The sequence below is a fragment of the Corythoichthys intestinalis genome, chromosome 18 (assembly GCF_030265065.1).
Source record: "Corythoichthys intestinalis isolate RoL2023-P3 chromosome 18, ASM3026506v1, whole genome shotgun sequence".
In the NCBI taxonomy this organism is placed as follows: Eukaryota; Metazoa; Chordata; class Actinopteri; order Syngnathiformes; family Syngnathidae; genus Corythoichthys; species Corythoichthys intestinalis.
The window spans coordinates 15,558,142-15,583,098 of record NC_080412.1 but is presented as its reverse complement, the minus strand read 5'-3'; the positions used below and the strand labels follow the sequence as shown (position 1 = coordinate 15,583,098).

Below are 24,957 nucleotides of genomic sequence, written 5' to 3'. Positions count from 1 at the left end.
CGAGCTGTAAATTGCTCTCCGCCGGGCGGTTTGCCGGTCCACGAAGACAATCGACAACCCAGTCGTCATGTCAAATAATCCCGACTAGTTATGTGTGATTTTCCGCTTCGTAGACTTTGAAACATCACTCGGTTAGGGTTAGCATGTCGGCTAGCTGTCACGCCTCTTCGTTTGTTTACATTCTCCGAAGCCGGGGAAGGGAAATGACATATGTCTGATTTAGGTGTCATAAAATATCGTTCGGGAGGTGCGACAGTAAAGGTGAGGTCGACAGTTTTGACCATTATAGAGTAATTTTGCCATGTCGTCCTGAATAAGTGCATTTTTATGATTTCATATTCCATTTAGCACGAGACTGTCATTTGTCATGACCATGCCATTTATTTAGCAATTGGGGAAAATACTTGGATAAAAAGAATATCCTGTAAAAATATTGAAGTGACAGAAACAATGACATTTTGCAGCTCTCTTCGTCGTGTTTTCCTCGTTGTGAATACTTCCCCCTCGACGGGCTGACTGGTCCTTCTCAAGCCATTTATTTAGCTATTGTGGAAAAATACTTAGATAAAAAGAATATCCTGTAAAAATATTGGAGTAGAGAGACTGAAACAATGACATTTTGCGGCTCTCTTCGTCGCGTTTTCCTCATTCTGAATAATTCCCCCTCAATGGGCTGAATAGTAAAACCCATGAGCCCAGTCTCCCGCTGACGTCATCCACCTGTTGGGGACGCTCGAGCCCTATAACGGTAGGCGTGGCTAACCGGCAGATTAAAAGACTAATTTCTCGTCATCTGCGCTTTGCCAAATTGTTGTATATAGACCCTACCCACGTGACGTCACAACTCCGCTCTCCTGAATGGTACCGCCCAATTGTCCGTCAAAACATAGTGTTAACCTGTTCCGGATACGTACATTCCTCCTATTTACGGCGTGTTTTTCTGGTCCTTAACATTAATAATCAAAATGGTGAAGGCGTGTGTGGCTGTTGGTTGCACTAACAGAGAAGATGGAAGGAGAGACTTGAAGTTTTACCGTATTCCGAGGGATCCAAAGAGGAGAGCGAAATGGACGGCTGCAATTCGACGTGAAAACTGGGCACCAAAAAATCACCACAGACTATGTAGTAGTCATTTTATATCCGGTAAGATGCATTTAAGATATACTTAGAGGGTTTTGGGCTGACAAATAACCACAATTAAGATCATTGCTAGGCTAATCGCCGACAACATACACGTATGTATGTAGTGAGAGTGCTATCGCTAAACCATATAAACATTAAAAGCCTTAACTCCATTGACAAACGACATGAAATACATTAGACTTGACAGTGGATGTTAGCAATAACAAAAGATTTTGAATTGAAAATTTCGTAACTCACCTTTCCAAGCACAAGATAGATTCTTGCCGAATTTTCGTGGACGAGGACCTGTTTCACCCAACCAGCAACAAAGTATTTATAAGCCTCCAAGCTCTTGAAGTTTTTCAAATTTTCGTGAGAATAGGCTGATTTTGTGTGGACAAGATAATTGTAAATATCAGCGTAGCAGATGTCAGGCAGACAGGGCGAAGACAGTGGGTCGAAAAACATCGATTTGGGCATCAAATATGGATCTGGCGACTGTATAGAACGAAGCTTTTCCACATAACGCCTTTTATGCAACACATCCAGTGAGTTTACGGCATCAGAAAGCACCGGGTCTTCCATGAAATGCATTTTAAATTCCTCGATCAATTGAAACCAATGCTAATACAGAGACAAAATGACGGCCAAGTGGGCGGAACCATACAGCGAGCACGTGGTTTTGTGACGTCGGTGGGTAGGGTCTATAGTCGAATCGTCTCAAAATATGATTCTAATTCACATAATAATGCTATTTAAGACTTTTTTTCTCCTGTCGTATGCTCTTTAAAGCAAATGTTGATCTGTTGACCACATTAGTCACATAGCATATATAAACCACCCCTATTTGATATTACTACGTTTAAGTATTTTTTAAGGCATCTTTAGTATGTTCTATCTGTATGCATCTTAACAAAACAAGCTGAAAGCGCACGGTAGTACTTTGGGTGTCAAATTCGCCTCTTGTAGGATGTTTCGCCTATTTTCTTTTTCCTATTCTCGTCTCATCCCGTCTTTCCTGTTGATTTTTTGTTTGCTGCTCATTTTGTGAAATAACAAGGCAGCGTAACCATCAGACGTGACTGCTCTGCGACGTCAACAACAATGGTGACCTACTAATATATCTAATTTTGCAAATTGTATAAAAATGAAAACATCAAGAGGGGTTTCAATATAAAATTATTTTAACTCATAATAAGGTTTATCTGTTAAGAACTACAAGTCTTTCTATCCGTGGTTCCCTTAATCTAATTTTATGTTTGTTTTGTTTAATCTAAAACTTGTGCAGGTGTACCTACCACTATTGCATGAAGTAATTCCTTAGGTCTGAAAATACTGTTGCTTTGTATTGACAGGCCAGAAAATTTGACATCATCCCAACATTAACAGCAATTGGCTCCGGTGTTGGCATTTTTGGAGTGGTATATTGACATTTAATACTTTCTTAATTCAATTATTTTGAAAGCTTTTTAACTGTTTCCCTGCCATTGATGATGATAGATGACCAATCATGTGCCTCTTATCATCATTCTGCTATGAATTGAATGAGTTTATCACTAGTAGACATCTGATCCATTTGAAGTTGGAGAGTTGGCCGTGAATAAACTTTCGTTCATTTGGGGCCAACTCTCCCATTTCAATGGTGCACAGCACGTGAATTTAAAAAAGATCTCAACAGACTGTAATACTTTTTCCAGGCTACGGTCGTCTGTTATCTGCTGTCAATAGCAGTTAATGCGTCAATTAAAACAGATCTCAACAGATTGTATTACATTTTCCAGGCTACGGTCGTCTGTGATCTGGTGCTGTTGTATTTGCTCCCAAAACGAGAATTTTACAAGAACATGAAATTCAAATACACGGACACCCACGGACAGGTAAGCAATCTGTGCTGAAAAATCAGTTTTCATACCATATATGGGAGTTAGAACACAAGATGGCAGCAGTAATCAAAGAACAGCCCTTTGAGGGAGGCTTACAATTTACTGTACTGCTTTGATTGAGCGTCAGTTCATCCTTGAAACACAGTAGCTGTGTGCAATCATCTGATCAATGCTTCCCATAACAATCTTCGCTTAATGCACAAGCTTGAGAGAAGATAAAGAACTCCTCCCTCGTACAGTATACCACGCAGACAGCTTGCTCTTACTGGACAGGATATTTTGTATTTACAGCATGACAGCGAATCGCTCGGTTTAGACACGAGCAGCGTCTATTACACCAGTGAAGCTAAAGCAAGACCAGGCCAAGACGCTGCTCACTCAAATGTGAGTGGAGAGCAGAAGTCTCACGACATGGAACTTACATGTTATGTTTTCACCAGTTCACTCACAATTCCTCGAGTGGTCTTAAAAGGTGCGTTTCTGTGATGCAGGACCCTGATTCCGAAGCGGGCAGCACAGAGACAGAGGTATCCAAAGTAAGGAATTTCAATTTTTTACCAATACCATTTATTATGTACTTCCTCAATCTAAGTACATTTAAGGCCGAGACTTGAGTGGAACAACACTTTTTTTATTCAGTGTGCTTCTCATCACATGTGCACACGACTCATCATAGAGGTTCCTTTTTACCGTATTACCACACCCACAGGGAGCGCACAACTATGGCAACAGAAGTGTGACATAAATATGTTACACCATTTATGACACTCTGAACCAATATCACGTTTTATGGAAAAAATGACAAAGGATGACATTATCATTAAAATGCTTATCTAAAGTCCATTATTTTTTTCCCCACACCTATATAGACCCTACTCACGTGACGTCACAACCACGCCTCCGCGCCATATTGTCCGTCAACTCGTCGTGTTGACGCATTACCGCTACGTAAATTCCTCCTATTATGGCGTGTTTTTCTGCTCGTTAACATTAATAATCAAAATGGTGAAGGCGTGTGTGGCGGCTGGTTGCAATAACAGAGAAGATAGACGGAGAGACTTGAAGTTCTACCGTATTCCGAGAGACCCGGAGAGGAGAGCGAGATGAACTGCTGCAATTCGACGAGAAAACTGGGCTCCAAACGATTACCACGGATTATGTAGTAGTCATTTTATATCTGGTAAGATGCATTTAATATATATTTAGAGGGTTTTGGGCTGACAACCACAATTAAGATAATTGCGAGGCTAATCGCCGACAGCATACAGTTTCAATTCAAGATGCTTATTTCTTCCACCATCATTTACATTTTGAATAATATTTAGCTGGTACCAAGTGAAAGAAGCTGGCCTCGTCTACGGATCATCAGTTAAACAGGTGTGTCCAAACCTTTTGCAAAGGGGGCCAGATTTGGTGTGGTAAAAATGCGGGGGGCTACCTTGGCTGATTTACATAGAACAATATATTGAAACAAATTTTAGCAAGCCCTTCTGTGTGTCACATTTGCTTTATTATTTTTTTTAATTCATAATTTCAACAGTCTCGTCTTTGTGGCGTTCGCTTTCAACACTCGGGCTCTTGCGAAATACTGCTGCCGTGAAATTAAACTAGCTTCAAGTTGCTATAATTTCTCGCTGCGTATATTCCCTGTAATGTTGTCGTACATGTCAGCGTGTCTTGTTCGGTAATATCATTATCGCGTCACATCGAACTCTTTGAAAACAGCGACTGTCTCTTTGCAAATGAGGCAGACACAGTTGTTGCGTGTTTTATTGAAGAAATAGTCCAATATCCACCTATCCTTGAAGCGTCGCAGTCAACTTTTTTTTTTATTGATTGTCGCCATTTTAGAAAATTGGAAGGGTCACACGGGGTAATGTTGCTTAGAGTGCTGCTCTTGAAGTTTTTCAAACTTTTGTGAGAATAGGCTGATTTTGTGTGGACAAGATAGTTGTAGATATCAGGGTAGCAGATGTCAGGCAGAGAGGGCGAAGACAGCGGGTCGAAAAATATCGATTTAGGCATCAAATATGGATCTGGTGAATGGATAGACTGAAGCTTTTCCACATAACGCCTTTTGTGCAACGCATCCAATGAGTTTACAGCGTCTGAAAGCACCGGAGCTTCCATGAATTGCACTATAAATTGCACGAAAAATTGAAACCATTGAGAATACGGATAAACAATGACGGACAATATGGCGGCCGGATACAGCGACACGTCATTCTGTGACGTTGGTGAGTAGGGTCTATAGGTGTCCACAGGCCTCCCGCGGGGTCTTGAAAGCATTGAATTTATGAATTCTTAAATAATACCTTAAAAAGTATTGGAAAAACTATTGAATTTTCATATCTGGGTCTTAAAATTTATGATGTATGAATGCAACCTATCCATGTCTCATTTCCCCTCAAAAGTGTCATTTGTCATTTTGATTAAATAACGTAGTCTAAATAATTAAACGAGGCAGAGGAGCCAATCATTGAGAATGCAACGCAGCCCTGGTCAAAATCGTCGATTGCAAGCACTGATGGATTATGGGATATCGTGTAGTTCTTTTGATTTGCTAACCCAAGTCAAAACAACATTGGCTCACTGAAAAATGACAACAAATACGGCTGCTTCTTCAATTTGGTGTGCTGTGCGACAAGCTGAAAAAGATCACTATTATTATACAGATCGTTGTCACTCCCGCAATCTCCCGTTGACTTTCATTCACATCCCGATCACGGGATTAATAAAATTACAGTATTAATCCCGTCTCGCTTGATTCGCGCATGAATCTCTTGTCACAACGGGAGTCCCGACAAAATGTCAACTACACAGACGCAGATTTTTTTGTTTTCCATCTCGACATACATTTCATATTAAAGTGTGGGGGAAAGGTAAATTCAACAAAGCGGGGTTGAGTAAACAATCCTTTCGCTTTTGGCTCAAACCATTGGATAACAGTGTGTTCGAGACTTTTTGCATATGATGCAAAAAACAAAACAAAAAAACAACAACTCTGCTGGGTGCAATGGGCATGAAGGCGCTAGAGTCCAATGCTAAATCATCCAAGCACATAACCTCCGTGAGAGGTAAGAAACAAACTCCCTCCATTGACGGCATTTTTAAATCTGCCTGTTTAAGCCAGCCAGCTGCTCACAAGCCTGAAAAGACAGAAGCTAAAGCCAGCCAGCAAGCTGCTAATGTAAACAAAGCAACAGCAGCTAACACTAGCCAGCTAGCTGCTAGTGCTGCAGCCCCCCGATTCAATATGCTACATTTTTTTTCGTCCTGCACACATTACACATTTCCACTTTTGAGAAATAGAAAACCAAATCCATGAATTTCTGTTAATTTTTGTTGATAACACTTTGAAATACATATATTTTTTTTAACAGTCTTAATTAGGTCTTAAAAAGACATACATTTAACCTGAGGAAACCTTTAGCAGCCCTGGGTCCAGTAATACGGTATTTCTTTTCACAAGGCCCAAAATCCATGGAAGCACCCCTGGTACGAACACTGCAAAGTTAACAAAAAGGGGAAATTATTTTGAATGTGGAACATTTTTCAATTTGATATTTTTAAGATGATACATCCATACATTTCAAAATCGGTAGTTTTTGTGAACTGTACTTTTTTTAAAAGTCAATTTGCTAAACAAGTACTTCTACATCTGCTAATTTTCTTGTATAGAAGTGACACCGGTGAGGAATTTCAAAGAGGCGGCTCTGCTGTTTTATGTGCTGCTATGGAACCTTCAAGAAGACAGAAGTTAATACACCTTTCTCAGAGGACTGAAAAGGACAAATGTCTTACCTGACTGAGCTTCCTCTGACCACAGGAAAAAGACAAACTCTCTAGCTGCAAAACAGATTGATTAAATTGCAGTATACTGTATGAAGGTCCTCCATAAAGACTATGTATGCATCTTGGCCACAACATGAACTACGTCTGCACAATCACACAAGACCTGACAAGATTTATGATTGAAATACTTGTTAAATTATTTTTTTGTGTGTATAAGACTTCTAGAAAGCCATTAAATTTGGTCCTTTCGAACAATTCAGTGAGATGCCATATACAAGAGATGTATCAATTACCGTGAAAAATATATCAAGTCTCAATTGACTTCTTACAGAAATTAATATGTGTATTTTTTTTCCTAATTCTAGAATAAACTTACACAACTAGAATAAGACAAGGCGCATGAGAGAAAACTAATTTCTAGAGTAACAGTAGTAATTCAAAGCATGTGTTTTAGTAGTAGTAGAGGTTTTGGTTTACATCATGTTGGACAACCCTTTGACATTTGTTTTTTGGGTTGACATCAACAGCCCTGGATGTCCAATCCGTTTGTAATGGGAGGTGCGAATGAAAATTAATTTTTGGATTTAATCATAAACAAAAGGGAAAAACCGAGGAATGTCCCAACCGCATATTTTTGCTCCTAATCACCTGATTTTGAAAATCTGCTGATACCAAGCCCTGATCCGATACGGAAGAAATAAGGTTTTTTGTTTTTGTTTTGTTTTTTATTTGAACAAAAGTTCCAAATATGTGACAGTACTGTACTTTTTACTAGGGATGGGAATCGAAATCCGATTCCAATTCGGAACCGGTTCCTAGTGTTTCGAGGCCTCGACATCACAATGAAAAAGCCTCAACGATCCCTTTAACGAGTCCTGAAGACGCATATTGCGTCGTGACTGTCTTGTTGTCCAAACACATCAAACTAGCATGGCGCCAAGAACCAACCGCTCCAAAGTTTGGCTACACTTCACCAGGAAAGAGGGTGAAAATGAAAGGTTACGATGGTTTAGCACGAGCATTGCAGCTGTAAACATAACAATGACAGCACGTAGGTTCAAACGCTCGAAAGTGTGTCTTCACTTCACGAGGAAAAATTACAACAAAACGACTTACAATCATTGCAAGGTGGAGATAACTGCATCGGGAGGGAATAGACTGCACTGTCCTCACCGAGACAGCTATACAGCTAGCTAAACTCCGAAATGACATACAGAAGACGTTGGTATAATTTGCTGACTTTATTCAACCATCACTTGAAGCGTGAAACTAAAAATAGAAATGAAACAAATCAATTTCGTCCCCAATAACAAACAGGTTTGCATCAACGTAAATCAGCGATGATTAGCGGCTAATTCAGTAATAACAAAGCAGTTAGCATGCGTTCGCTAGCATTAGAACATCGTTCAAACCACTACACAACTGGATTTAAGTGTCCGATCGCGAGTGGAAACACACAACAATAACACAAAAGATAATACATACAGGCGTTGCCTCTGTAGATATTTTACAAGCATTAACAAAGAACATAGGGTCGCAGCAGTGCTTCCCTCTCTCACTAACTCGCTCACTCACTTGGATGCGGCATTTCTTCTTCTTCACGTGAGCACGTTCTTCTTCGCGTGAGGAAGCGCAAGGGCGCCCCCACTTGAGCGTGAAAGCACAATAAAAACTAAAAGGCATGCATTTCAATATACTGGTAAATAATACTTTAACAGGGGTCCCCAAACTACGGCCCGCATTTGGTCCGACCCCTGAACAATACCAGAGAGCATTTTGATTTTTTTTTTTTTCTTCTTCTCAATAGTGTTAATTATTTTCTGGCCTTTTTCTGTGAAGAACTCAGAGAGGGTTATTTGGTTAGTATCTATTTGATTAATAGTGTTATTTTTATTAATTATTATTATTATTTTTATTTTATTTACTTTTGTTCCGTGAAATATCCAGAAAGGGTTATTTGATTGTGGCATTCTGAAAAACAATATTTTTTTACATTTAGGCACTCCTGCAATCGTCACACTTTTTCTGCCAATATATACCAATATTTTTTATTTCTATTACAAAAATGTTTCAGTAAAATGTTACATTCTTGTGCATTTGCCACTTATTGCCACAGTTAATATTGAGGCTTTGGGCCTCTTTTGACCTTGTTGTGAGTTTTTAAGGTTGTGACATCTGATTACACAAACTCAATGCCAATCAAAACGTTTGTTCTTCTTTTTCCCCAAATTAGAATAGATAAGAGAATCGATAAAGAATCGAATCGTTAATATCGATAATGGAATTGGAATCGTAAAAATCCTATCAATTCCCATCCCTACTTTTTACAGTACTTCCTTATCCACTTTTTTCCAGGAGTGTTGCGGAGTATAAAACTTATATATTTTTGTATCTTTTGACAATGCCACTGGATTTATGGATTATTTTGTTACTTTTTAGCCCTTAAAAAAATATATATACATATATATATATATATATGTATATATACATATATATATATAATTTGGCTTGACCGATATTGGAAAAAAATTTACATTGCGATATACATATATTGCCAAGGCTCCACACTTACTTTTTGCATTGCCAGTTGTGCACCAGCACAAAATGTAGGAGCATCACCTTTAACGCCATACTTTTAATCCAGCGGTCTCAAACCGACTCCACAAAGGGCCGCAGTGGGTCCTGGTTTTTGTTCCAACAGATCCAGCACAAACAGTTCAACCAATGAGGTTTCTACTAACATAAGCAGCACCTGATTGCAATCAACTGATTACACTTGTAAGAAACCAGATTGGTGAAAAGGTATTTGTCTCGTTTGGTTGGAATGAAATCCAGTACCCCCTGCGGCCCTTTGAGGACCGGTTTGAGACCACTGTTTTAATCACTCTCCATAACATTCATATAAATCATATGCGTGAGTCCACTCAAATTCACTCACGTTGCAGAGAAGAGCCCCTCAACTTATTGACTAAAACAGGGGTCGGCAACCCAAAATGTTGAAAGAGCCATATTGGACCAATAAACAAAAAACAAATATGTCTGGAGCCGCAAAAAAATAAAAGCCATATTGTATTGATGCATGTATGCAATAAATACATAGCAAAATTCCACTAGCCTAAATGCTATATACCAGGGTTCATTAAATCCGGACCTCGGTGCCACTTTTCCTGTCGTGTTTTCCATGTCTCCCTCCAACACACCTGAATCAAAATAATCAGGATCATTATCAGGCTTCTGCAGCGGTTGAAGATGACAATCATTTGATTCAGGTGTGTTAGGGGAGAGAGACGTGGAAAACACGACAGGAAAAGTGGCACCGAGGTCCGGATTTAGTGAACCCTGCTATAGAACCCAATCACATGACGTCACAACCACGCCTCCGCACCATATTGTCCGTCAGCTCGTCGTGCTTACGCATTACCGCTACGTAAATTCCTCCTATTATGGTGTGTTTTTCTGCTCGTTAACATTAATCATCAAAATCGTGAAGGCGTGTGTGGCGGTTGGTTGCAGTAACAGAGAAGATAGACGGAGAGACTTGAAGTTCTACCGTATTCCGAGAGACCCTGAGAGGAGAGCGAGATGGACTGCTGCAATTCCACGAGAAAACTGGGCACCAAACCATCACCACAGACTATGTAGTAGTCATTTTATACCTGGTAAGATGCATTTAATATATATTTAGAGGGTTTTGGGCTGACAACCACAATTAAGATCATTGCGAGGCTAACCGCTGACAACATACAGTTTCAAATTCAAGATGTTTAGTTCTTCCGCCATCATTATTTTTTGAATAATATTTAGCTGGTACCAAGTGAAAGAAGCTGGCCTCGTTTACGGATCATGAGTTAAACAGGGGTGTCCAAACTTTTTGCGAAGGGGGCCAGATTTGGTGTGGTAAGAAAGTGGGGGGCTACCTTGGCTGATTTCCGTAGAACAATATATTTAAACAATTTTTAGCAAGCCCTTCTGTGTGTCACATTTCCTTTATTATTTTTTTAAATTCATAATTGCAACAATCTCGCCTTTGTGGCGTTCTCTTTCGACACTCGGGCTCTTGCGAAATACTGCTGCTGTGAAATTAAACTAGCTTCAAGTTGCTATAATTTCTCGCTGCGTATCTTCCTTGTAATGTTGTCGTACATGTCAGCGTGTCTTGTTTGGTAATATCATTATCGCGTCACATCGAACTCTTTGAAAACAGCGACTGTCTCTTTGCAAATGAGGCAGACACAGTTGTTGCGTATTGTATTGAAGAAATAGTCCAATATCCACCTATCCTTGAAGCGTCGGCCATTGCAGTCAACTTTTTGATTGACGCCATTTTAGAAAATTGAAAGTAAAGGGTCACACGGGGTAATGTTGCTTAGAGTGCTGCTCTTAAAGTTTTTCAAAGTTTCGTGAGAATAGGCTGAGTTTCTGTGGACAAGATAGTTGTAGATATCAGGGTAGCAGATGTCAGGCAGAGACGGCGAAGACAGCGGGTCGAAAAATATCGATTTAGGCATCAAATATGGATCTGGCGAATGGATAGACTGAAGCTTTTCCACATAACGCCCTTTATGCAACGCATCTAATGAGTTTACAGCGTCTGAAAGCACCGGGCTTCCATGAATTGCACTATAAATTGCACGACAAATTGAAACCATTGAGAATACGGATAAACAATCACGGACAATATGGTGGTCGGATACAGCGACACGTCATTGTGTGACGTTGGTGAGTGGGGTCTATACAGCATACTGTAATGCTAATGTTTATGACAATTGGCTAACTTACATTGCAAAAGTCTGCTAGCTTAAATGATATACAATGCTAAAGTTTACAACAATTGGAATCTTGCATAGCAAAAGTCCACTGGCTTAAATGCTATAAAATGCTAATGGTTACCAGATAGTTCCTTGTGCTCACTAGAAACAATCTGGTGCGCACCAGATTGCTTTGATTTAATTTCTGTCAATGTCCCTTTAGGGGCTCCGTATGTTTGTCCTCTTACAGAAACCATATTAAAAGATAAATATATTCAACTCCCCAATCTTTTTGTAGATTCAAACATTTTTGAAAAGGCTCCAGGGAGCCATTAGCGCACCGGTAAAGAGCCGCATGTGGCTCTAGACCCGCGGGTTGCTGGCCCCTGGACTAAATGATGATTAACACATTTGTGCCTTTGATCATAGAGCTACCGAGCCTTTACTCGCCAGATCAAAGCTACAAACCTGTCAATCATTGTTTGACTCTAAGTACTATACGCCAGCAGCACTGGTGACCAAGAAAAGCAGCAGTGAAAGGCTGTACAAGCATTAAGCAAAAAAACAAATGTATATTTTTTAAATCAAAAACCTGATCCTTTTCACCTCATTCCGATCCTCTGAAAAATGGTGCGATCGGCCTGATTTCCGATCGCATGATTGGATCGGAACATCCCTAGAAAAAAATGGTAAATATGTTCCATGCATTTTCATTTAGTTAAAATAGTAAATAACACAGTTCATTCCGGACAACAGATTTTTTTTAAAATACATTTATTTTAGCGAAAAACATGAAGTCAATGCATATGATTTTCTTTCATGGGTCAAAATGATGCGGCGGGGTGGGATCTGGCCCCCGGGCCGCCAGTTTGACACCACTGCTCTAAATTGTCTATTCGTGTGGGTAGTCATTGCTTTACAATTGTCCTGAAATTGACGGCATGCCCAACCTGTACTGAAGGTGGTCTAAAACAACATTTTTAAACTAGACATTTTTAAGAAAATCGACTTTTTCAGCCAATTTTATGAAAATTGTCTCAATGGGTGGAGGGAACATTCCCAAATCATGTCTTGTACGTGGTGCAGTTAACTACCTGTCACTTGTCAAACCAAGAATTACACTGTGTGTATGTTGAAACATCTGTGTGTGAACCATACGATCACAATAATAAAACATTGAAGCCATAAAGTCACTTAGGAGTAAATGAGTAACTTTGGTCTTTGTTTTATGTTTATTAACTCACAACTCAAGGTGTACTAAAAGCATGCAAAAATACCTTTGTTTACATATGTATACTGTATATACATTATATTTAAAGTACATATTTACAATGTGACCACATGAGTGTGACATGCGTCTGTTTATGTCCGAGCAATATAAATACAGTGCTTAACCCTTTATAGTGCACTCACTGGCTGCCTTTGACAGTGTTCGATGCCCAATTGATTTTGAATGGGACGAATGAACTTTCATTAATTTGCCCCTTCCAGTCAGAATGGGTTGGGCATGTACAGTGTATCACAAAAGTGAGTACACCCCTCGCATTTCTGCAGATATTTAGGTATATCTTTTCATGTGACAACACTGACAAAATGACCCTTTGACACAATGAAAAGTTGTCTGTGTGCTGCTTATATAATAGAGTTCATTTATTTCCCCCTCAAAATAACTCAAAATATAGCCGTTAATATCTAAACCACTTGCAACAAAAGTGAGTACACCCCTTAGAAACTACATCCCTAAATGTCCAAATTGAGTACTGCTTGTCATTTTCCCTCAAAAATGTCATGTGACTTGTGTTACTAGATCCAGGTGTGCATAGGGAGCAGGTGTGTTCAAATTTGTAGTGCAGCTCTCACACTCTCTCATACTGGTCATTGAAAGTTCCAACATGGCACCACATGGCAAAGAACTCTCTGAGGATCTTAAAAGACGTATTGTTTCACTACACGAAGATGGCCAAGGCTACAAGAAGATTGCAAACACCCTGAAACTGAGCTGCAGCACAGTGGCTAAGATCATCCAGCATTTTAAAAGAGCAGCGTCCACTCAGAACAGGCCTCAGGTTGGTTGTCCAAAGAAGCTGAGTGCATGTGCTGAGCGTCACATCCAATTGCTTTCTTTGAAATATCGTCGCAGGAGTGCTGTCAGCATTGCTGCAGAGATTGAAGAGGTGGGGGATCAGCATGTTAGTGCTCAGACCATACGCCGCACTCTACATCAAATTGGTGTGCATGGCTGCCACCCCAGGAGGAAACCTCTTCTAACGATGGTACACAAGAAAGCCCACAAACGGTTTGCTGAAGACATGTCTACAAAGCACATGGATTACTGGAACAATGTCCTACAGTCTGATGAGATGAAGATTAATTTGTTTGGTTCTGATGGTCTCAAGCATGTGTGGCGGCGACCAGGTGAGGAGTACAAAGATAAGTGTGTCATGCCTACAGTCAAGCATGGTGGTGGAAATGTCATGGTCTGGGGCTGCATGAGTGCTGCAGGTATTGGAGGGTTACATTCCATTGAGGGAAACATGATAGAGTATGATCCTCTCACTCGAGAAATTGGGTCGTAGGGCAGTGTTCCAGCATGACAATGACCCCAAACACACCTCCAAGATGACCGCTGCTTTACTGAAGAAGCTGAGGGTGAACGTGATGGACTGGCCAAGCATGTCTCCAGACTTGAACACAATAAAACATCTTTGGGGGATCCTCAAGCAGAAGGTGGAGGTGTGCAAAGTCTCAAATATCCGGCAGCTCCAAAACATCGTCATTGAGGAGTGGAAGAGCATTCCAGTGGCAACCTGTGAAGCTCTGGTCAACTTCATGCCCAGGAGAGTAAAGGCAGTTCTGGATAATAGTGGTAGCCACACCAAATATTGACAATTGACATGTTGTATGTTAATATTGACAACTTTCACGAAGAGCTGTATTGACTTTTTTTGCCATGGGGTTTAGATATTAATGGCTATATTTTAAGTTATTTTGAGGGGAAAATAAATTAACTCTATTACAGTATATAAGCTGCACACAGACTACTTTTCATTGTGTCAAAGTGTCATTTTGTCAGTGTTGTCCCATTTAAAGATATTCTTAAATATCTGCAGAAATGCGAGGGGTGTACTCACTTTTGTGATACACTGTAGTGCTGTCAGATGATCATTCGCTGCCATCCAATGATGAATCTGTTTTAAGAAAGGTGGCCTAACAAATGTTAAGCACTGTACGTAGAGAAATGTAGGAAACGCAAGAGACCTTCAACAAGTATTAGGACAGTAACGGCAGCAGCTCGCAGACACAAATGTCCCAAAATCTACTCTAGTGCAAAAAATGTAGCACTCACGTTTACCTTTTCTCTCCTGAAAGCACTGTTTTAGAAACACCGAGCTCTGAAGAGCCAAGACACCTGACCTTAAAGTCCACAATTCATGTCGTTTGACATTTTATATGGAAGAATACATTAAATGGATAAAATGCTGTTGTGCACTAATCTTGAAAAACATGCATAACAGTACCATTCCCGTAAGTATTACATCTTTCATTATCAAAAAGGTATTTGAACATGCAGGTTATTTATTTTGGCGCAGTAAAAAAAAAAAAAAAAGGAGTTAGCTGATTAATCAGTGACCTTTCTTTGGGCATCTTTTGCTTTATATTGCGTTAAGAGGTTTACAGACACATGCTTCACATAAGAATGAGCGGATTTATAGCTTATGCATATCAGACAAGTGAAAGCACTTCTGCAGTTTGACCGTACAATGTTATCCGTTTTTACAACTGAAAATAACATCAGCACAAAACCGTAAAATGCTATTAAATACTCAGGAAAGAGCATATTCTGAATATTTCTTTTCAGGGGACGCACACGATGACAAATAGTCTTGCGGAGTATTACAGGTCTGCCATGTAAAAGTCACGTTGTATTTACAGTAAATGCAATAATGTAAAGTGCAAGCAGTGGGTTACCTTTCAAGGTGGATGCCCAAAACACAGATCACGTGATGAGTAGCCTGAGTGTTCGGGCAAAAAGTTAGCTGCACAAACAAACACGTAAGAAACAAAAACTTAATACCAACAAAATGCAACAGACCACTTCTTAGGTCTTTAAGCCCTTCAATGAGAGTTGCTATCATCAAAAACTATACAACACAACAGAAAATCTCTGCTGTTTAATGCTGTCATATTTTTGATAATTGCGCATTACGATATAAATTATAAATAGCTCTTTTGCCAAAACGTTCAAACATAACAATTTTCCTAGCTATAATAGCAGGCAAGTTGTTAGCAGCATACATGGTTCTGTGAACCCTTTCAAAGCACACACCTCTAATAAACAGTATGTGGGGGGGGGGGGGGCCCACAAGGTCCATTTTAGCAACGCTCACTCATCATGTTTCAGTGGAGGACCCTGAGTATGAGAGCAATTGTGGGAATGCTTTAGTGCAGCACTTCCCCCTTCTAATCAGCCATATCAGGTAGACATTGTAGTTTTCAAGTGTCCTGATTTCAATCGAAATTATTGGAAATGTTTCACTGGCTGCCACTTACAAAACTATTTGGGGGGGGAAAAGGCTCGCTTTCTGACAAATAACGGGCTAAACCATATTATGTGTGATGATTTACAGCAGCATGATAAAGTATCAACCTTTTGGAATTTCTCATATTTCTGCAAAAAATCTCCATCAAATGTAATTTAATCTTTGTCAAAATCACACAGATGAATAAACTGTCTTGCTTTAACTAAAACCACCCAAACATTTATAGGTTTTCATATTTCAATGAGGATAGCATGCAAACAATGTCAGAAGGGGGAAAAATAAGTAAGTGAACCATCAGATTTTATATTTTGTGGCCCCCTTTTTGGCAACAATAAATTCAACCAGACACTTCCTGTAGCTGCAGATCAGTCTGGCACATCGATCAGGACTAATTTTGGCCGGTTTTTCCCTACGAAACTGCTGTAGTTCAGTCAGATTCCTGGGATGTCTGGCATGAATCGCTGTCTTTAGGTGGTCATGCAACAGCATCTCAATGGGGTTCAAGTCTGGACTTTGACCTGGCCACTCCAGAACGTGTATTTTGTTCTTCTGAAACAATTCTGAAGTTGATTTGCTTCTGTGTTTTGGATCATTGTATTGTTGCAGCAACCATCCTATTTATAGCTTCAACTGTCTGACAGACGGCCTCAGGTTTTCCTGCAAAATATCCTGATAAACTTTTGAATTCATTCTTACACTAATGATTGCAAGTTGTACAGGCCCTTAGGAAGCAAAACAGCCCCAAATCATGATGCTCTCTCAACCATGCTTCACTGTGGGGATGAGGTGTTGATTGAGATGTTGGTGAGCTGCTCCATTTTTCCTCCACACATGACGTTGTGTGTTACTCCCAAACAATTTAACTTTGGTTTCATCAGTCCACAAAATATTTTGTCAAAACTTCTGTGGAGTATCCAAGTGACTTTTTGCGAACATTAAACGAGCAACAATGCTTTTTTGAGACAGCAGCGGCTTCCACCGTGGAGTCCTCCCATGAACACCATTCTTGGCCATAGTTTTACATATATTTGATGCGTGCACAGAGATATACGACTGTGCCAGTGATTTCTGTACGTCTTTAGCAGACACCCTTGGGTTCTTTTTTTTTTTAACCTCTCTGAGTATTCTGCGCTGAACTCCTGGCGTTATCTTTGGTGGACGGCCACTCATTGGGAGAGAATTAACAGTGGCAAATTCTCTCCATTTGTAGACAACTTCTCTGACTGTTGATTGATGAACATCCAGACTTTTAGACATTGCTTGGTATCCTTTCCCAGCTTTATACAAATGAACAATCCGTGATCACAGGACAATTCTTACCAGGTGTGTGTTTTATAGTGGCCAGGGCAGCTTTAAACCACTCATCAGTGATTGGGCACACATCTGTTTTAGATTGTTTGATAAAAATCTGTTTCAATTGCTTTTCAAAGTCTCATTAGGCAGAAGGTTCACCTACTTACCCCCCCCCCCCCCCCCTTCTGTCTATGTTTGCCTGCTATCCTCATTAAAATATGAAAATAAAAATGTTTTGGTGGTTTTAGTTAAAGCAGAAACAGTTTTTAAATCTTTGTGATTTTGACAAAGATCGCATTTGATGGTGATTTTACGCAGAGATGTAAGAAATTCCACAAGGTTCAGATACTTTTTCATACCACTGTACGTACATAATTAATAGGATAATTGTCAAATGATTAAACCAGGAGTGTCAAGCCACAATGTAGTTTTTATTTCCAATATTTACCTTGTTAACACGGCGATTGACAGCAATAGAGGTCCAATCCATTTGGAATTCAAATGTCAGTCAAAACGGATTGGACGTCTAGCGCCATCAATGGCTGCCAGAATGCCCAAGAAAGGGTTAAACTTGCTTTGCTATCCAAGTGATACTTTTATATTACGCAACTAACCACAAAAAAAGGCCAACTGTTGAAACATAAGACTCACAAACGAGCATCAAGTACAGTATCTGAGGGCAGAATATTCGACTCGTCAACTTCAAATGATTTTCATTCAAGCATTAAAATGCAAATTGGGGTACTTTGCATAAATGTTCTGGAGTTACTAAACATTATCTGTAATATTTTTTTGTGAGTCTCCACTTCAATCACATCTTGATTGTTTCTCTTCAAATCAGTGAAAATGGTGTTTGATGACAAAACCATGCAAAACTCTTGTTCAAATACTAAATGTCAAGTATATTACAGCAGCATTTAATATGACTAAAATGGCCTGTTGGTCTGCTCAAGAGTCAAAACTTGCGTTGAAGTGAAGTTCTGCTTTCAAAAGTGGTTTTCAGAAGAAATGCCACCGGCTAAGGGCAGTGAAGGCAACAGAGAAATGACTAATAAAGCTATGGTAAAGAGTAACGTGGGAGTAATCCCGTTAAGACCTTCGAAATCTATGAACAATAATTTAAAAAAAAAACAAAAAAACACTATTGGTCATAAATTAAATCCAGAAGTTCACTGGAAGATGATACACACTCTACAGTGTTTCACTAGAAGTTATGTTCCGGTCTTTGACATTCCCACCAATAGATCGACATGAAAAGAGGAAATAGGTGAAACTGTAATTACAAAAAGGGAAATTGTTACTCTGAGGCTGATGAAAATTGCAAACTAAAGCCCAATTTGAGGATAAAATATTGATGTTTCATGCCTGTTTGCTGAGTATAAGGTGAAGAGCGCACAGTGGTAGAGGAAAAACAAAGGAGAAGAAAAGTTTGAGGGAAAAAAACGAGTGTCTTTAAGACTCAAGAGGAAGCTTCATCTTCATGCAGATCCTCCAGTTCGCCTTCCCTGGGCCCGTCACCAGTGCTGCTCTTTCTGTAATAACCATGAAAGACAGAGGAGAAATAGGAATGACTATCAATCTACAGCATGCACCCAGTGTGGCCGTTGAAAGCCTTCCGTTTGGGATGAAAATTGAATACACAAAGACTACATCTAGAGGCTTTAATGAGAGCAGCACAAAAATGTCAAGGAATGTCAGAGGTCAAGAAGGCACAGCTGAATCACTACAAGAAAGATGCAAGCAGAGGAGGGTGCAGCGGATGTTGGACAGGCTACAGTCACCTGCCACAACTTCAAAAAGCAGTCAGATATGTTATATTGACCATTATTAGTAGGGTACCCAGACCCAATGTATGTTCTCTAGGAAAGGGCCACTTCATCACTAATCTTAAAAGAATTGGTAATATTTACATTTCTCAGTTTTGGTTAAGTGACTAGTTATCGTAATTATAATTATAAAACCTAAACAATATTATTAGTGCTGCAATGATTAATCGATTAGAAAAAAAGCTTTAAATCAAATTTTGCCGCTTCTGAGTATTAGTTTACCATGTTTTTCAGACTATAAGTCGCACCTGAGTATAAGTCGCACCAGCCATAAAATGCCTAATGAAGAGGGAAAAAAAACATATGTCGCACCTGAGTGTAAGTCGAATTTTGGGGGGAAATTTACTTGATAAAATCCAACACAGAACAGATGTCATCTTGAAAGGCAATTTGAAATAAAAATGAAATAGAAAACAACGTGCTGAATAAATGTACAGTATGATAATGTTACATGATGCATGAACAACGAAATGCGAACGTGGCCGGTATGTTAATGTAACATAGCTATTAAGATTTATTCAGATAACTGCAGCATAAAGAACATGCTAACATGTTTACCAAACCATCAGTGTCACTCCGAAACACCAAAATAACTTGTCAAATGACATAATAATGTGTTAATAATTTCACACAAAAGTCGCTCCAGAGTATAAGTCGCACCCCCAGCCAAACCATGAAACAAACTGCTACTTATAGTCCGAAAAATACGGTAATTAGAGTGGCGTTGTAATGGTTTGTTTTGAAAGTGTTTGCATTTAGTTTTATTGAATTGGTTGGATACACTGCCCTCTAGAGGCAACAGTGAATATGACATAACTCATTTAACACGGCTGAATCCAGCTGCTCACTGTTAAGCCTAAAGCTTAAATTATACTTCTGCGTTGCCCGTTGACAGAGTAGCGACAGCGTAGACCCTACGTCATCAACGAGCATTTGAATTTCTGCGTCTCTTCTTTTTCCATACTCTGTCTCTCATGGTTGAGGTTTACCCATGTTGACCATTACAAGTCTCTCTAATATTTTCAAGTGGGAGAACTTGCACAATAAGTGGTTGACTATATACTTATTTGCCCCACTGTAGCAGATTTCTGATGGCTATGAAACTTCCCAAAGTGCGTTGGAAGCCTTGATGGTAAACACGTTATCATAAAAGCACCAGGGCACTCTCAATCAGTGATGATGCGTCAAGTGTTTGAACTGTCTGTTGTTAAAAATTAACCATCAAAACAACAGCTGACACCAAATCTGTGCTTTATTCTTTATATATATGTATATAAGAAGTATAAAATGTAAATAAGTCACAGACTCACAGCAAATATATGTACAAAATTAATGATAAAATGCACCAACCAAAAATACGACATAAAGTGACAAAAAGCTGGCAATTTTTGGCCGGCTGGGTCACCACTTCATGTGGCCATTCGCTTCCAAACACACATATACTTGTCTCGGAGGTTCTTCCATTTTTTTATGCATTCGCTGAACTCCAGCCCCGTATTTTCAGCAATCTCCTTCCAAGAATTGCTTGCCATTTGGCAATCCTTATAATGCCTTGACGAAACATTGTACACGTCGTCGTACTTGCGGACCGCTTTGATGATCCTCTCATCGTCTCGATTTTTGTGTGTAGCGCAAGAATGTTTGCAAATAGCGGTGATTTCACGCTGAACCGGAAACAACAGTGTGAGCGGCGGAGGGTCGTAAATCGGGTCTGCCTTGACGGTGTAGGTCCACCGCAGAAGCATAAACCAGCTTTTAAGACCAACATGAGGTAAGTGTTTGTTTGAGCTAATATGTTTTTTTAAGCGTTCGTAACTTAGGCTATCGGTATATTTAGCCTTTTTTTTTTTTTTTGGTGGGAATATGTGTTTGAATGATTTGCTAAGAGCACTGTAAAAAAAAAAAAAAAGTTGGCAGACTTTTTCAATGCAAATTAGCCAATTGTTCTTTTGTTGTACTTATATCCTCATTTTATTTTTTTATGCCGTTTGAGGCTAAGCTCAGTTATTTGAATTTATTTCTAAATGAAAGTGCCATTCTGCATAGTTTGAAGAAACACTCAGGAATTTTATTTTGAATTCACATTTAATGCTCTTTTGAAAGTGCAATCTTAGCAAGCCTTAGTTTTACATCTCCTAAAATGTATTCCGAAACGCATCCTGATCCGCTTATTTGAGCTAACTAGTTGATAGATTAGTCGACAATGAAAATAATCGATAGCTGCAGCCCTAAATAATATACAATAGTAACATTTGCCATACAAGTGTGGCCTGCATGACGCACATGTCGACAGCAGGTCTCAAGTGTAATTATACTATTTTTATTATTAATCGCTATAGTATTTTTTAGTATATATATTAGGGCTGTCAAACGATTAAAATTTTTAATCGAGTTAACTACAGCTTAAAGATTAATCGTAATTAATCGCAATTAATCGCAATTCAAACCATCTATAAAATATGCCATATTTTTCTGTAAATTATTGTTGGAATGGAAAGATAAGACACAAGATGGATATATACATTCAACAAACGGTACATAAGGACTGTATTTGTTTATTATAACAATAAATCAACAAGATGGCATTAACATTATTAACATTCTGTTAACGCGATCCATGGATAGAGGGACTTGCAGTTCTTAAAAGAAAAATTTAGTACAAGTTATAGAAATTTTATATTAAAACCCCTCTTAATGTTTTCGTTTTAATAATAATAATTAATAATTTTTCAATCAAAAAATAAACTAGTAGCCCGCCATTGTTGATGTAATAATTACTTACACAATGTAATGGGTGCTGAAACCTATAAAATCAGTCGCACCCAAGCGCCAGCAGAGGGCAGCAAAACTCCGTAAAACACAAGTGAGCGTTTCACTGTACTGTCATTTAAATCTGAGCGGGACATCTGCGTTAATTGCGTCAAATATTTTAACGTGATTAATTTAAAAAATTAATTAACGCCCGTTAACGTGATAATTTTGACAGCCCTAATATATATATATATATTAAGGAATAAGTGGAATTAAACTTTCAAAATTGCTAATAAATAAATATTATGGTCCCCAATTATACTCTAAAGTTGATTTTCCATAGTTTTTAACTCATTGCCTGCCATTGACCACACTAGACGACTACTTTATTTAAACTGGGAGGATAAACTGTGAATGCTAATCTTTCAAAAATATTGACAGTGCTAGATGTCCAATCCATTTGGACTGCAAGAGGCGAATGAAGTCAAAACGAATTGGACGTCTAGCACGTCAATGGCAGCCAATGAGTTAAATGAGTGCCCTGATGTTGTTAACAAAAACAAACCAACAAAAGAAAATGTAGAATATTAAATATATTCACCAGTTTAATAAAGTAAGAGACACTTTTAATGTTAAAAACCCAGTAAACAATACTCAGAGAGGTGGCTAGAGTGCACTGCATAATAATGAGAGCCTTTTTCTGCCATTGCCTTAGTCATGATGCAGGTGACAAAAATATTAGAAACCTCTGTGAGTGGGATGTAGAGTGGTTCTCCACTATGACAAACTACTACCACAATAATAAGCACACTGTTGAAACGAATGCCATTCGGACATCACCACTCAGCACTTAGTATTTTATCTCAGCCAAAGCCAAATTGTGTAAAGTGAGAGCTTGTTTACAGACTAATTTGTAAATTTTCGATGTTTACGGTATTTATATAAAATTACTTTTTTTTATTGCCGGCCAAATGAATGCTGAATCAAAATGTAAAATATTAACTCACAAAATCTGGGCATCTTTCATGAAGAAAAAAGTAGCCCGCTAACTTACCTACAGATGTACAAACACTCTTTTTTAAAGCCCACCTATTATACTGTTATAACTTTAATGTTAAAAACTTTTTTTTATCATCTATTATGTGCAATTGTGTATGTTACTAAACATACTTTTTTGCTGTGTTTTCAGAGGCCTTTAGAAGATGTCTCATTTTCTAAAGCTCATTCCTGATTGAATGATTTAATCCTCGCGAACCAATCCTGGAATTAGTTTGGCATTGCCTGAGCAACCTGACAATGTATCAATTTTTTTCATGAGTACGTACGTACATACAGTGTCTCACAAAAGTGAGTACACCCCTTGCATTTCTGCAGATATCTAAGTATATCTTTTCAAGTAACAACACTGACAAAATGACACTTTGACACAATGAAAAGTAGTCTCTGTGCAGCTAATATAATAGAGTTAATTTATTTTCCCCTTAAAATAACTCAAAATATAGCCATTAATATCTAAACCCCTGGCAAAAAAAAAAGTGAGGACACCCCTTAGAAACTACGTACATCCCTAAATGTCCAAATTTAGTACTGCTTGTCATTTTCCCTCCAAAATGTCATGTGACTCGTTACAGGAGTGCTTTCAGCATTGCTGCAGAGATTGAAGAGGTGGGGGGTCAGCCTGTTAGTGCTCAGACCACACGCCCAAAATGTCTTGAGACTCGTGTTGCTAGATCCAGGTGTGCATAGGGTGCAGGTGTGTTCAAATTTGTAGTGCAGCTTTAACACGCTCTCATTCTGGTCACTGAAAGTTCCCAAATGGCACCACATGGCAAAGAACTCTCTGAAGATCATAAAAGACGTATTGTTGCTCTACATCAGTGCTTCTCAATTATTTTCTGTTATGCCCCCCCAGAAAGACATAAACGTTCTGCGCCCCCCCAACTCTCTGCCATAAATATACTGTAGTATCATTTGTATACAAAATACTCCTCTGCATAACATTGTGTTCTTTTTAATATTTAAGAAAAAAGTAATATAGATCAACTTACAATAAAGTTAAAAAAAATAAAAATACTCACCCATACTGTAAAAATACACTCAAGCTTTTTTCACTGTTTGATACTGAAAAATATAACTTAATAAAAGTCAATAATGATAAATTCAAATTGATTAGCAACATTAACTCACAAGGGCAATATGCCAAACAATTAGACCGAAAAAACAAAAATTAATAGAAAAAAAACTACAGTGTCATTGGACAGAGGGACAGTTTATTTTTGCTGCTTGCAGTATCAGCTCTTTTCCTATGTTGTGGAGTTGATGTTATGACAGTGCTCGCTGGTTTACTGATGTAATACTGACAAAGCGGGAGATTTTTGGCAATATTCGGCACGTTTTTGCTGGAAGAAAAAAAATTCCTGCTGTCCGCTGCGAGCATTTTTATACTGAGTAAACAGACAGGTCTTTCCTTGTCTCCCACTGTAATAAAATTCAAAGCCAAATGCTACATACGCTACATCATATTTCCTTGTCTTAGCTTTTCATATCTCCAGTGCTCTTTGCTGTGTGCTCTTGTTTGGTTCAAAAATATTGCACACACGCTGAAAATGAGAGCGGCACTGCCACCCACTGAGTGGATGTGCAATTACATTTTATTCTAGTACGGCAAAAAAGTATGTTCCCCAAGGTCACATGCGCCACCCCCAGCATTGCTCTGTGCCCCCCTGGGGGGGCCCGCCCCGCTATTTGAGAAGTACTGCTCTACATGAAGATGGCCAAGGCTACAAGAAGATTGTCAATACCCTGAAACTGAGCTGCAGCAGAGTAGCTAAGATCATCCAGTGTTTTAAAAGAGTAGGGTCCACTCAGAACAGGCCTCGGGTTGGTCGTCCAAAGAAGCTGAGCGCACGTGCTGAGCGTCACATACATATGCTTTCTTTGAAAGATCGTCGCAGGAGTGCTGTCAGCATTGCTGCAGAGATTGAAGAGGTGGGGGGTC

At 39.0% G+C, this 24,957-nt stretch overlaps 3 protein-coding genes across 11 annotated transcripts in view; 1 reads left to right on the top strand and 2 right to left on the bottom strand.

The window, feature by feature from the left end:
• dhx33 (DEAH (Asp-Glu-Ala-His) box polypeptide 33) overlaps nucleotides 1-8,379 on the bottom strand; it is a 67,862-nt gene extending 59,483 nt beyond the window's left edge. For all 3 annotated transcript variants that reach the window (XM_057821583.1, XM_057821587.1, XM_057821585.1), the window contains exons 1-3: nucleotides 8,286-8,379; nucleotides 6,810-6,854; nucleotides 6,416-6,512 (exon numbers count right to left, since the gene is read on the bottom strand). The gene's annotated coding sequence lies outside the window, so the exon portion shown is untranslated. The remainder of the gene's footprint in view (nucleotides 1-6,415; nucleotides 6,513-6,809; nucleotides 6,855-8,285) is intronic.
• p2rx1 (purinergic receptor P2X, ligand-gated ion channel, 1) overlaps nucleotides 1-10,005 on the top strand; it is a 34,760-nt gene extending 24,755 nt beyond the window's left edge. The window contains exons 7-11 of one of the 5 annotated variants that reach the window (XM_057821597.1): nucleotides 2,478-2,543; nucleotides 2,904-2,999; nucleotides 3,297-3,389; nucleotides 3,497-3,541; nucleotides 6,687-10,005. In XM_057821597.1, coding sequence (XP_057677580.1) covers nucleotides 2,478-2,543; nucleotides 2,904-2,999; nucleotides 3,297-3,389; nucleotides 3,497-3,541; nucleotides 6,687-6,692 — 306 coding nt within the window. In that variant the 3' untranslated portion in view covers nucleotides 6,693-10,005. Of the gene's footprint in view, nucleotides 1-2,477; nucleotides 2,544-2,903; nucleotides 3,000-3,296; nucleotides 3,390-3,445; nucleotides 3,542-6,686 lie in introns of all 5 variants that reach the window. The other 4 variants (XM_057821593.1, XM_057821592.1, XM_057821595.1 and 1 more) reach the window with 4 other exon arrangements.
• Nucleotides 10,006-14,622: 4,617 nt separating this feature from the next.
• Nucleotides 14,623-24,957, bottom strand: part of camkk1a (calcium/calmodulin-dependent protein kinase kinase 1, alpha a) — a 94,044-nt gene continuing 83,709 nt past the window's right edge. For all 3 annotated transcript variants that reach the window (XM_057821589.1, XM_057821588.1, XM_057821590.1), the window contains one exon: nucleotides 14,623-18,914. Coding sequence is in view for 2 of the 3 variants with exons in the window: in XM_057821588.1 (XP_057677571.1) it covers nucleotides 18,842-18,914 (73 nt within the window). In the remaining variant the exon portion in view is untranslated. The remainder of the gene's footprint in view (nucleotides 18,915-24,957) is intronic.